Source organism: Anomaloglossus baeobatrachus, chromosome 11, assembly GCF_048569485.1.
Source record: "Anomaloglossus baeobatrachus isolate aAnoBae1 chromosome 11, aAnoBae1.hap1, whole genome shotgun sequence".
In the NCBI taxonomy this organism is placed as follows: Eukaryota; Metazoa; Chordata; class Amphibia; order Anura; family Aromobatidae; genus Anomaloglossus; species Anomaloglossus baeobatrachus.
This window is the reverse complement of record NC_134363.1, coordinates 23,655,742-23,668,690: the sequence shown is the minus strand read 5'-3', so window position 1 is coordinate 23,668,690 and position 12,949 is coordinate 23,655,742. Positions and strand designations below refer to the sequence as shown.

Here is a 12,949-nt window from a genome sequence, read left to right as displayed (position 1 = left end):
GATTAAGACTAAGCAACAACATGTGTGAAAAAGACTTGGGTATACCAATAGATCACAGAGAGCACAGGAGTCAACAGTGTGATGAAGCAGCAAAAAAGGCAAACACAATTCTGAGATATATTAACAGAAGCATACATTCTAGATCACGTGAAGTCATTATCCCCTTTTACTCCTCTTTGGTCACACCTCATCTGGAATATTGTGTCCAGTTCTGGGCACCACATTTTTAAACAGACATCAACAAACTGGAGAACTTGTAGAGCTGTAGGGGGAAAAAGCGCAATAGGGTCTTACCCGGTATGAGGGTAGAGAGACAGAAAGAGGTACACTCACCTGGTAGGGGTTGTGCAAGACACAACTCCTTATGATCGCATGTGAGTGCCTTTTTGTGGTTTAGCAGCGGCCCCGGAATGCAGTATATAATATATAGGTCAGGTAAAGAGAAAACCGGTTACCATGGATTTGTACTTGGGGAAAGTGAACATAAATAATATGTGTCCCTTTCACTTGTAAATATGCCGTTTTTATATATTCAAAAGACACATAAGAGAGATTTATTTTTAGCAAATATGCACTTTCTATGTATTTTAATCCCATCACCTTGTGCCTGTTCCACATATTATTTATGTTCACTTTCCCCAAGTACAAATCCATGGTAACCATATTCCTGTTTAGTGTAGAGGTTTGACCCCCGTGCTATCATCTACACTTTCTGGGTTCGCACACCATCTGCTTTTCATTTTCCCTTGTCCCCACTTTTTTCTTTTTTCATATACTCTATTATTAAATAACATGCAATAATTATTATTTTTATGCTTTTTATTGATCCTTCACTGATCCACTAATTTTCTCCTTGAGATGTTCATGTTATTTCACGGTAATTCCTTCAGTTCATTTGTGATGATTCACTATATGCTTTCTTTTTTTTTTTTTTTTTTCCCTCACTTCTTCATGCGGCGCTGAGTCATCGGCTCTGAGTCATATGGGCTGTTCACTTTTCAAATGCATATGTGGCTACTGGTCTTCCTTTATATAGGTTCTGTTGCCCCTTTTTTGTAATATGATTTCTTTTCCTGAGGAAGGAGACGGAGATGTCTCTGAAACGCGTAGAATTATGAAATAAAGGAAATCTTTTTCATCTACAGCATCAGTGGTTTTTAGCGCGGCATTTAAACCGGTTTTCTCTTTACATGACCTATATATTATCAACAAACTGGAGCAAGTTCAAAAAAGTGCAACCAGAATCGTGACTGGTCTGCAAACCATGTCCTATGAGGAACGGTTACACAATTTCGTAATGTTTAGCTCTCAAAAAAGAAGGCTGAGATGCAACTTAATTAGAGATGAGCGAACCCGAGGTTCGGTTTTCAAACCAAACACCAAATTTAAAAATCAAGGTTTGGGTTCGGATGCATTACGCGCGAACAAAACTATCACGAGGGGGTCAGATGTACTCGGTGCTCAGCCGTGTGCGAGCCACTTGCAGTGTTTGTATGGCGCACACTGGGGGTAACAACAGCATGATCACATGTAGTGTGTAACAAAAAAAGATTGAAAATCCCTAAATACCCTTCCCTGGAAGTGATCTGTATGTGGATGAAGACTCAAACTACCTATCAGTGACTTGATCCCAGGGTTCGGGTGAAGCTCGAACCTGTGGAACTAGGCATGTTTGCTGCCAGCGAACTGAACCACCAAAGATTTGCTGATCTCTAGACTTAATACCTGTTTACAAATATCTGAAGATCTGTCACACTGGAGGAACTTCCACATATCATGGAAGGACCTACACAAGTGTGAGGGAGGAAAATGGTGTCATGACACACACCGTGAGAAACTGAAAGGGGGATCTGCAGACACAACAAGGACCGGATGGGTGGTGGTGTAGAGAAGGGACTGAAGAGGTCAGGACTGAAGAGGTCAGCAATGTGGTGAGTATAATGACTGTTTTTCTTTTTTAACATTTTGATGGCCAATTATGGTTCAGGAAAATTGTGGAAATTGGCCTGTTCCTCTATAAAATAATACTCCCTCTGTAGGGATTACAGCTGTTTTCTGTTATAAATCTCTGTCTAATAACAGTAAATGTGATAATATATTATTTTATCATTAAATACAACAAGAACATAAACATTTCTATTGCACTTTTCTCATAATGGACTCAAGAACAGATACTTTCATAAGTCAAGAAAAAGCATTAAAATGATAGGTATAAAATATGTATAAACCAAAACATCCGGATGTTTCAACAACAACTAAGTAAGAAATATAAAAAAATATTTATTCTGCACTTTGCTATTTTTTCCACTTATTGGAAGTGTCTCATGGATTGGGGGAGGAAGAAGTGAATATATCCAGGAGCAATGCTGGTTACAGAAAAAGATCAGATGCTCTCACTGACCAAAGAGAAGGGATCCTGGAGGAGAAGGAAGGAAGGTAATTAAATCTATCTATCTATCTATGTCTATCCATCATCTATCTATCTATCAATCTATCTATCTATCCCTCTATCTATCTATCAATCTATCTATCTATCATCTATCTATCTATCTATCTATCTATCTATCCCTCTATCTCTCTATATATCTATCCCTCTATCTATCTATCTATCTATCTATCCCTCTATCTAGCTAACTAGCTATTTATCTATCTATCTATCCCTCTATGTATCTATCTATTATTATTATTATTATTTATATTTATTACTAGAAGGTGGCCCGATTCTACGCATCGGGTATTCTAGAATTTACGTATTGTGTAGTTCATGTATGATTTTTGTTATATATATAGATGTTGTTGTGTGTAGTTACCAAGTGTTTGTGTAGGGCGCTGTACATGTTCTGAGTGTCGCGGGGGGTGAGAGCGGTGTTGTATGTGTGTTGCGTGTGTTGCGTTGTTTGTGGAGCGCTGTGTGTCTGTAGCGTTGTGTGTGTGTGTGTTGTGCGGTTTGTGTGGGTGTGGTGTGTTTTGGGGGGAGGTATGTTTTGAGCAATGTGTGTGTTGTGCAGTATGTGCGTATATTTGTGTGTGCAGCGTTGTCTGTGTGTGTGGGTGTCTGTGTAGGGCGTTGTTTGTGATTCCTAGTGTGTGTGTGTTGTGCAGTGCGCGTGTGTGTGTGTGTTGGGGGGAGGTGTGCACCTCCCATCGTGCTCCATCCCCCATGCTGCGCACCCCCCATCGTGCTGCATCCCCCATGCTGCGCACTCCCAAACGTGCTCCATCCGCCATGCTGCGCACTCCCAAACGTGGTCCATCCGCCATGCTGCGCACTCCCAAACGTGCTCCATCCGCCATACTGCGCACTCCCCATCGTGCTGCATCCCCCATGCTGCGCACTCCCAAACGTGCTCCATCCGCCATGCTCCGCACTCCTCATCGTGCTCTATCTGCCATGCTGCACACTCCCAAACGTGCTCCATCCGCCATGCTGCGCACTCCCAAACGTGCTCCATCCGCCATGCTGCGCACCCCCTATCATGCTCCATCCGCCATGCTGCGCACTCCCAAACGTGCTCCACCCGCCATGCTGCGCACTCCCAAACGTGCTCCATCCGCCATGCTGCGCACTCCCAAACGTGCTCCATCCGCCATGCTGCGCACTCCCAAACGTGGTCATCCGCCATGCTGCGCACTCCCAAACGTGCTCCATCCGCCATGCTGCGCACTCCCAAACGTGCTCCATCCGCCATACTGCGCACTCCCCATCGTGCACCATCCGGCATGCTGCGCACTCCCAAACGTGCTCCATCCGCCATGCTGCGCACTCCCAAACGTGCTCCATCCGCCATGCTGCGCACTTCCAAACGTGCTCCATCCGCCATGCTGCGCACTCCCAAACGTGCTCCATCCGCCATGCTGCGCGCTCCCAAACGTGGTCCATCCGCCATGCTGCGCACTCCCAAACGTGCTCCATCCGCCATGCTGCGCACTCCGAAACGTGCTCCATCCGCCATACTGCGCACTCCCAAACGTGCTCCATCCACCATACTGTGCACTCCCCATCGTGCTCTATCCGCCATGCTGCACACTCCCAAACGTGCTCCATCCGCCATGCTGCGCACTCCCAAACGTGCTCCATCCGCCATGCTGCGCACCCCCTATCATGCTCCATCCGCCATGCTGCGCACTTCCAAACGTGCTCCATCCGCCATGCTGCGCACTCCCAAACGTGCTCCATCCGCCATGCTGCGCGCTGCCAAACGTGGTCCATCCGCCATGCTGCGCACTCCCGAACGTGCTCCATCCGCCATGCTGCGCACTCCGAAACGTGCTCCAACCGCCATACTGCGCACTCCGAAACGTGCTCCAACCGCCATACTGCGCACTCCCAAACGTGCTCCATCCGCCATACTGCGCACTCCCCATCGTGCACCATCCGGCATGCTGCGCACTCCCAAACATGCTCCATCCGTCATGCTGCGCACTCCCAAACGTGCTCCATCCGTCATGCTGCGCACTCCCAAACGTGCTCCATCCACGTTTGGGAGTGCGCAGCATGGCGGATGGACCACGTTTGGGAGTGCGCAGCATGGCGGATGGACCACGTTTGGGAGTGCGCAGCATGGCGGATGGACCACGTTTGGGAGTGCGCAGCATGGGGGATGCAGCACGATGGGGAGTGCGCAGTATGGCGGATGGAGCACGTTTGCTCAGCCTCTCTCCTTCCAGCCTCCCTCAGCATCAGCCCCCCCCTCCCAGCCTTCCCCAAGATCAGCCTCTCTGCTCCCAGCCTCCTCCAGCACGCCGTGCTCCTCTGCCGACACTCACCCACACCCGATCGCATCCACTCACCCACACAACCGATCGCATCCACTCACCCACACAACCGATCGCATCCACTCACACACACAACCGATCGCATCCACTCACACACACAACCGATCGCATCCACTCACACACACAACCGATCGCATCCACTCACACACACCCGATCGCATACACTCACACACACACCCGATCGCATACACTCACACACACCCGATCGCATACACTCACACACACCCGATCGCATCCACTCACACACACAGACACTGACGATATTGCACATACGCGCTGATACTCACAACATCCGGGGATATCACATGCTTCTGGCCATGTGATCCTCCGTCAGGTCCTGGAAGCTCACAGCACAATATCGCCGCCGAGAAGCAAGCGATATCCCAGGATGTTGTGAGTATGTGGATGCGATGTGATGTGTGTATGTGAGTGAGTGTGATCTGATTTGTGTGTGTGTGTGTGCTGTTATGTTATGTATGTTCTGCAGCTGCAGGACCTTGATGTGTGGATGCGATGTGATGTGTGTGTGAGAGTGAGTGGGAGCCGGTGTACACTGGTAACTATGATACACATCGGGTAACTAAGGGACCTTAGTTACCCGATGTGTATAATGGTTACCAGCTTTCACGGCCTCCGTTAAGATCCCAGCATCGCAAGGTTATGTGTGGCGCTGCTGGGATCCTGACGGAGCCGGTGTAGAAGCAAGCGATATCCCAGCATGTTGTGAGTGTGTGGATGTGATGTGTGAGGTGTGTGTGATCTGATGTGTGTGTACTCACCTGGGAATCGGAGCCCCGTGTCAGTTGGGCCACAGCGAGCGTGCATTGCGTGAGGGGGCGGGGCCTGCAGAGAGCCGGGGCGAGAGGCCAATCCGTGTGGGGGGGCGGGGCCATGGCGAGCCCAGCGGCCAATCAGCTTTGTGTCACCGTAAGGACACAATTTCGGAGCATGACAGACAGACAGACAGATAGACAGACAGACAGACAGACAGACAGACAGACAGACAGAATAAGGCAATTATATATATAGATTATAGCGCCATCAAATCCATGGCGCTTTACATTTGAAAGGGGTATACAGTACATAATAGGGACAATAATCATAAACAATATAAGGCACAGACTGGTACAGGAGGATAGAGGTCCCTGCCCACGAGGGCTCTCAGTCTACAAGGGATAGGTGAGGATACAGTAGGTGAGGGTAGAACTGGTTTTGCGGTGCTATATCAGACTGAGGATTAAAGCAGGTTGTAGGCTTTTCAGAAGAGGTGGGTCTTCAGGTTCCTTTTGAAGCTTGTCAAGGTAGACGAGAGTCTGATGTGTTGTGGCAGAGCATTCCAGAGTATGGGGGAGGAAATCTTGGATGCGGGGGTGGGAAGAGGAGATGATAGGGGAGTAGAGAGTAGAGAAGGAGATCTTGTGAGGATCGAAAGTTACGTGCAGCTAAGTACCGGGAGACTAGCTCACAGATGTAGGGAGGAGACAGGTTGTGGATGGCTTTGTATGTCATGGTTAGTGTTTTGAACTAGAGTCGTTGGGCAATAGGAAACCAGTGAAGGGATTGGCAGAGAAGAGAGGTTGGGGAGTAGCGGGGGGAGAGGTGGATTAGCCGGGCAGTCTAGTTTAGAATAGATTGTAGGGGAGCGAGACTGTTAGAAGGGAGGCCACAGAGCAGGAGGTAGCAATAATCCAGGCGGGAGATAATAAGGGCATGTACTAGGGTTTTTGCAGCTTCTTGGGAAAGGAATGTTCGGATCTGGGAAATATTTTTGAGTTGCAGATGGCAGGAGGTGAAGAGGGCTTAAATGTTTGGCTTGAAAGAGAGATCAGAGTCTAGGATTACTCCCAGGCAGTGAGCGCGTGGCACTGGTGAAAGTGAGCATCCATTGACATTGATGGATATGACAGGTGGGGGTTTGAGTGAGTTGGAGGAAAAACAATGAAATCTGTTTTATCCATGTTCAGTTTTAGGAATCGAGCAGAGAAAAAGGATGAAATAGCAGACAGACAGTGTGGGTTTCTGGTTAGTAGAGAGGTGATGTCAGGTCCAGAGAGGTAGATCTGCGTATCATCAGTGTAGAGATGATACTGAAAGCCGTGGGACTCTATGAGCTGTCCCAGGCTGAAGGTGTAAATGGAGAACAGCAGGGGCCCAAGAACTGAACCTTAGGGGACCCCAACAGATAGGGAGCGAGATGAGGAAGTGGTGTGAGAGTGGGAGACTCTGAAAGTTCGGTTGGTTAAGTATGAAGAGATCCAAGATAGGGCCAAGTCTGTGATGCCCAGAGACGAGAGAATTTGAAGTAGAAAGGAGTGCTCTACTGTGTCAAAGGCAGAGGACAGGTCCAGGAGGAGGAGGACAGAGTAGTGTCGCTTGGCTTTTGCAGTGAGTAGGTCGTTAGTGACTTTGGTCAGGGCAGTTTCAGTGGAGTGATGTGGTCAGAAGCCAGATTGTAACCGGTCAAAGAGAGAGCAGGAAGAGAGGTGTAATGACAGTTCAAGATGGACATGCTGTTCCAGTAGTTTTGAGGCATAGGGGAGAAGTGATATGTGGCGATAGTTTGACACAGAGGAAGGGTCAAGGGAGGGCTTTTTGAGGATGGGTGTGATGGAGGCATGTTTAAAGCATGAAGGGAATACACCAGTTGTTAGTGATAGGTAGAAGAGATGGGTTAGGGTAGGGAGGAAGACTGTGGTGAGATTGGGGATGAGGTGGGATGAGAGTGGACAAACAGGCAGGTTGTAAGATGTGATCTTGAGAGTAGAGTGCAAAAATGATCTTCTGTCATGGTGGAGAAGCTGGATTTGGAGGAAGAAGGCTGAGTAGTTATGAAGAGAAGCTGTGGTGATTGTGGGCCAAAGCTTGCTCTGATGTTGTCAATGTTCTGCTTGAAGAAAGAGGCAAAGTCTTCAGCTTAGATGAGAGGAGAGGGAGGTGGTGCCGGGGGACGGAGGAAAGAGTTGACAGTGTTGAATAGCTGCTTAGGGTTGTTGGATAGAGAGGATATGAGGGATGAGAAGTAGGTTTGTTTTGCAGCAGTGAGTGCAGACTTGAAAGTGGTGAGAGCTTGTTTGTATGTAACGAAGTGCTCAGTGAAATGAGACCTCTTCTATCTGCGCTCAGCAATTTTGGAAGCCCGTCTCAATTCTTTAATCTGACTCGTGTGCCAGGGTTTTGGTGTGTGTGGGGGGGGCACCTGATTCGAGAGAGTTGCAGAGATGGTGGTGTTGTTTTAAGTGGCAGCAGTATCTGCATCGTGTGAAGAAGCAATGTCTGCAAGAGGGAAAAGAGACTGAGAAAGTGAGTGTAAGTCAAGGTGACTGAGATTTCTGCAGGGGTGTGAAAGTTTGTGGAAGAGGGGTGGTGTACTTGGAGAAGAGAGGGAAGAGAATGTGAGTAGGTTGTGGTCAGACAGGGGGAGAGTTTAGATAAGGAACTGAGGCGAGTGAAGATGAGGTCCAGCGTGTTGCCATCTTTGTGAATAGCTGCAGAAGACCATTGGGTGAGGCCAAAGAAGGAAGCGAGTGTTAGAAGTTTAGAGACAGATGAGTGAGAAGTGTCAATAGAGATGTTAAAGTCATCCATGATGATGGTGAGGATGTTGGTGGAAAGGAAATGTAGTAGCCAGGTCTATCTATCCATCCATCCATCCATCCATCTCTCTATTGATCTATCTATCTATCTATCTATCTATCTATCATATATCTATCCCTCTATATATCATCCGGTATCTATCTATCTAGGAAATAAATCGGTCACACTCCAAACATAGCAAAAATATAAAAAATATATTCCATGTCAAAGGTAGATAATGTTTTGGCTCAAGGTGTGAACTTTTCATGAGAGCAACACCTTTAGCCAAAAGGTTTTGTACTTGTGGTACACAATACATCAATATATTTTTCATGTTTTTTTGTGATGTTTGGAGTGCGACTTTGTTTTCTCCAATATACTGTATTATAATAATATGATAATTGTTATCCTGGTGCCAGTGAACTTGAAGGACCACGCCTAAATTTTAGAAGACTAATGTAATATCACTTCTTTCTTTTTCTTTCTTTCTTTCTTTCTTTCTTTCTTTCTTTCTTTCTTTCTTTCTTTCTTTCTTTCTTTCTTTCTTTCTTTCTTTCTTTCTTTCTTTCTTTCTTTCTATTTATATTTCTGTTTCTATGATGTTTCTATTTTTTTTACAGAGCAGCAATATATTTTAACCCTAGAGCGCATACCTGGGGCCTCGCAGGCCTGCTAGGTCACTTGTTTTCTATGGTAGATTTCTATGGTTGTGCGTTCTAGGGTTAAATGGAACCTGTCAGGTTCCTTATGCGTTCTTATTTACAAGCAGGGTCAAGTCTAGCCCAGAAACCCCTTCCTACCCATCCCTGTGTTGTAATATGGTGTAATATGAATTTATAAAAAAAATGTTTATTACTTACATGTAACCTATGTAAACAGGAGAGGGTCTAGTCCCTTGGGCGTTGCTTATCCCGTGGGTGTTTGCATGCTTTACGTGGTATCATGCCCCTGTGGATGATACCATAGATTTACATGAGCGACGTCACCGTCAGCACCTGGAGATGCCGCGAGTGCGTACTTGCTATTCGCGCAGCCTTTATATCCGGGTGTTTGCTTGCCAGCTTCACAAGCACACTTTGCATGATGAGAAGACTCCTGTGGTACCGACCATGCAGAGTGCGTCTAAAGCCGGCAAGTAAACACCCGGATAAGGAGACTGCAAGAATGGCAATCACGCATGCGCGGTATTTCCGTGAGCTGACGGTGACATTGCTCATGTAAACCATGGTATCACACCATGGTATCATTGGGGTGGGATACCACGGAAAGCATGCAAACGCCCATGGGGCAATGCAATGCCCAGGGGACTAGACCCTATCCAATTTACATAGGAAACATGTAAGTTATAAAACTTTTTTTATGAAATCATATTAGACAATATTACAACACAGGAATGGGTAGGAAGGGGTTTCTAGGCCACACATCACCCTGCTTGTAGGTCAGAACGCATATGGGACCTGACAGGTTCCATTTAACAGTAATATGCTAATAATTTGATTTCTTTTCTTATTCTTTTCTTATTGTCTTCATCCTTCCTTCCAGCCCTGCTCCAGTCTACTCCACCATCATGTAGAATAAATTTCACGGCACTTCTAATTACGTATGGGTGCTCAGGTAGGATCCAAAACTGTCATACAATCATTTAGATTCAGGCTCTCCCAAAAAAATTTTTGACGAAAAAATCTTTATTTACAGCATCAATTAAGTTAGTTTAACATTTCATTCACGTCTGGACCTTTGTCGAGAACTGTTAACATAGGGTTTGAGATGATCCTGGTTCTTCTCCGACACTGGCCTTCCCGTCGGGTCTTCCTTTGGCTTTTCTGAATTGTTTCCTGTTGCCTTGGCTTAAAATAGGGACTGATGTTGTGTTGCGTTCTCAAGGGTCGTTATCAAGACTGGAGGATGAATGTTCAGAGGATGAACGTCTAATTTTGCATTTGTCAGTAACCACATGAAAATAGAATTCCTGCTTATCCCTTCTTGTGTATGATCACCAAATTTAGATCAGGGCACGGATTGAATGAAAGGAGTAAAAAAAAAGTAGAAAAGAGGTGGAATTTCACCATCCCTCTCAGGGAGTTGGAAGCAGTTGTGAAACGCGCGTTGGAGTGTGTGGCGGGGAGCAGTGTCATACTCAGTACACCATAGCATCAGGTTTGTTTGCATGATGATACAATGGGGAGGTTTTCACTGATGATGCTATATACAAATTGTTAATTATTATCTGTAAAGTGCCATCATCTGTCAAGTGCCTTAATACTAATATGGATTGAATTTAATATTCATTATCACAAATATAGAAGTGAAAATCTCCTCATTTATGGTTAATTGTTAATTCTATGGTTGCAGAGTATGACCTGCTTTCCATGCCTACAGTGTTTTTAATATTTTAATCTTTGTCTATTGTGGGGGGTTTTTTATCTGTCATCAATAAAAACTCAATTATTTTGATAAGGTTTGTTGTATTTATTGGGATAGCATGTTTGGTTGATTACACAGCACAACAATGTTTTTGCTACTGAGGGTAAAACATGTGTTCTTTACTAATTTGAAGATGCTGATTCCAAATATGAACTCAGAATTTGCACAGCACGTCCAGATTTTGAGTTATACTTAGAAAAGGCCATACGCCTATTCAGGCAAAATGGTGTCTGCTTCTGTACTGATGTGAATGGGCTTATGCTAGAGTTGGGTTGTAGACATTTTCCAGATCAATGGAGACTGTTCATAGACTCTAGTAAAGCAAGCTTGAAAGCTGTTCTGTTGCACAATGGCAATGAAAAGCCATCTGTCCCCATTGCACATGCGGTTGGAATGAAAGAGACCTATGCTTCTATGCAGATCATTCTGAAATTGATTAAATATTCAGAACATCAATGGAACATTTGTGCTGACCTCAAAGTTGTTGCACTAGTCCTTGGTTTGCAGTTAGGTTACACTAAGCATATGTGCTTTCTGTGCCTATGGAACAGTCGAGATGACAACAACCATTATAAAATTAAACGGTGGCCCAATAGAGATGAACATAAGATTGGTAACCACAATGTTCAACACGAATCACTTGTCGATCCACTTAAAGTTTATCTTCCACCTCTTCACATTAAACTAGGACTAATGAAAAATTTTGTAGTAGCAATGGATCGTCAAGGGAATGGATTTAAGTATCTGAAGGAAAAGTTTAGTGCATTGAAAACTGAGGCCAAATTCAAAGCAGGAATCTTTATTGGTCCTGAAATCCACCAACTAATCCATGATGAAATCTTCAAGAAAGAACTCACCCCACTTGAACTAACTGCATGGGATGCATTTATAGTAGTAGTTCAAAACTTCCTTGGAAACGAAAGAGCAGAAAACTATGCTGAACTAATAGACAATATGCTTCAAGCATATGAAATGCATGGTGCCCGAATGTCATTGAAAATGCATTTCCTACATTCACATCTTGACTTCTTTCCTCCAAATATGGGTAATGTCAGTGACGAACATGGTGAGACATTCCACCAGGACATTTCTACTATGGAAAAAAGATACCCAGGTCGCTTTAACCCCAATATGATGGGCGATTACTGCTGGTTTTTGCAACGGGCCACTAGGACCACTCACAAGTGCAAAAGCAAGTGCCTGAAGCACTTTTAAAAGTACTCTGCTGAGTTCAAGGCGATTTCTTAAGCTACTATAAGTGATTTTTAAGTTTTTTGGTTTATTTACCTATACTTCTTTTTCAATAAAAATGATAATACATGTTGTGAAACTGTGGGACATAACGATTCTGTATCTTTATTAATTGCTTATTTTAATTTTCACAAAAATTGGAATAACTTAATATCCTGACGTGCTACAAAAAAACTAACTTCAGATTTGGATTCAGCGCATTCGATTTAGTATGGCGCACATGGTTTTTGCCAAGTAGCAGACAAAAAGTGTTTATTTGTTGTGCTGTGTTATTGAGGTATATCCTCATAGTTTTTTGATTATAAGTGAATTTTGGTATTTTCTTCTAATTTTTGGGTTAATATTATTATTATTTGTAGGTAAGAACTTAAAATGGACCTTGCTGATGTTAATCAGACCACACCTGAAATAACTTGGAGCATCAACTGGTAAGTTTATTTTCCTAATTCTTCATTTCTCTGAGATATCAGTGCAGACTCCATTCACATCTATATCCGAGCCTCCGCCCTGATTACTCAATCAATATTCATAGGGATAAATCAGCTCCACCTGCAGCGCCATTATTCCTACCACAATGGTGGAAACTCTGGGTAACCCATCAACCCCCTCTACACGTCAGTGTCGTCCATCAGGCGTCAGTGGTGTCTGTGATGAAGAGGATTCGGCTCTGCATTGTGGCTCCTGTATAATAACACAGATGTGACCGGAGCCGGACATAGACTTTCTCACTGGGTTCATTTCTTGGAAAGACAGAGAAGAAATATTTTTTTTTAAGCAAAAGCTCCTATAGAAAGCTCAGATTTGCCCAAGTCTGCTAAATCCACAGCAAAACATGTCTGTGAAATCTGACTATGTCCTTACTAAGGTGTCTTAGATTCAGCACCAGATTAGTCTTGAGTCTGTCTATGATCCCTATAGGCACCAC

General features: G+C 44.8%; 1 protein-coding gene across 2 annotated transcripts in view; it reads left to right on the top strand.

Moving 5' to 3' along the window:
* Positions 1-2,332: 2,332 nt before the first annotated feature.
* The window catches only part of LOC142256141 (N-formyl peptide receptor 2-like), a 43,691-nt gene continuing 33,074 nt past the window's right edge, over positions 2,333-12,949 (top strand). The window contains exons 1-3 of one of the 2 annotated variants that reach the window (XM_075327679.1): positions 2,333-2,436; positions 9,892-9,963; positions 12,384-12,452. In XM_075327679.1, the coding sequence (XP_075183794.1) occupies positions 12,397-12,452 (56 nt within the window). In that variant the 5' untranslated portion in view covers positions 2,333-2,436; positions 9,892-9,963; positions 12,384-12,396. The remainder of the gene's footprint in view (positions 2,437-9,891; positions 9,964-12,383; positions 12,453-12,949) is intronic. The other variant, XM_075327680.1, reaches the window with a different exon arrangement.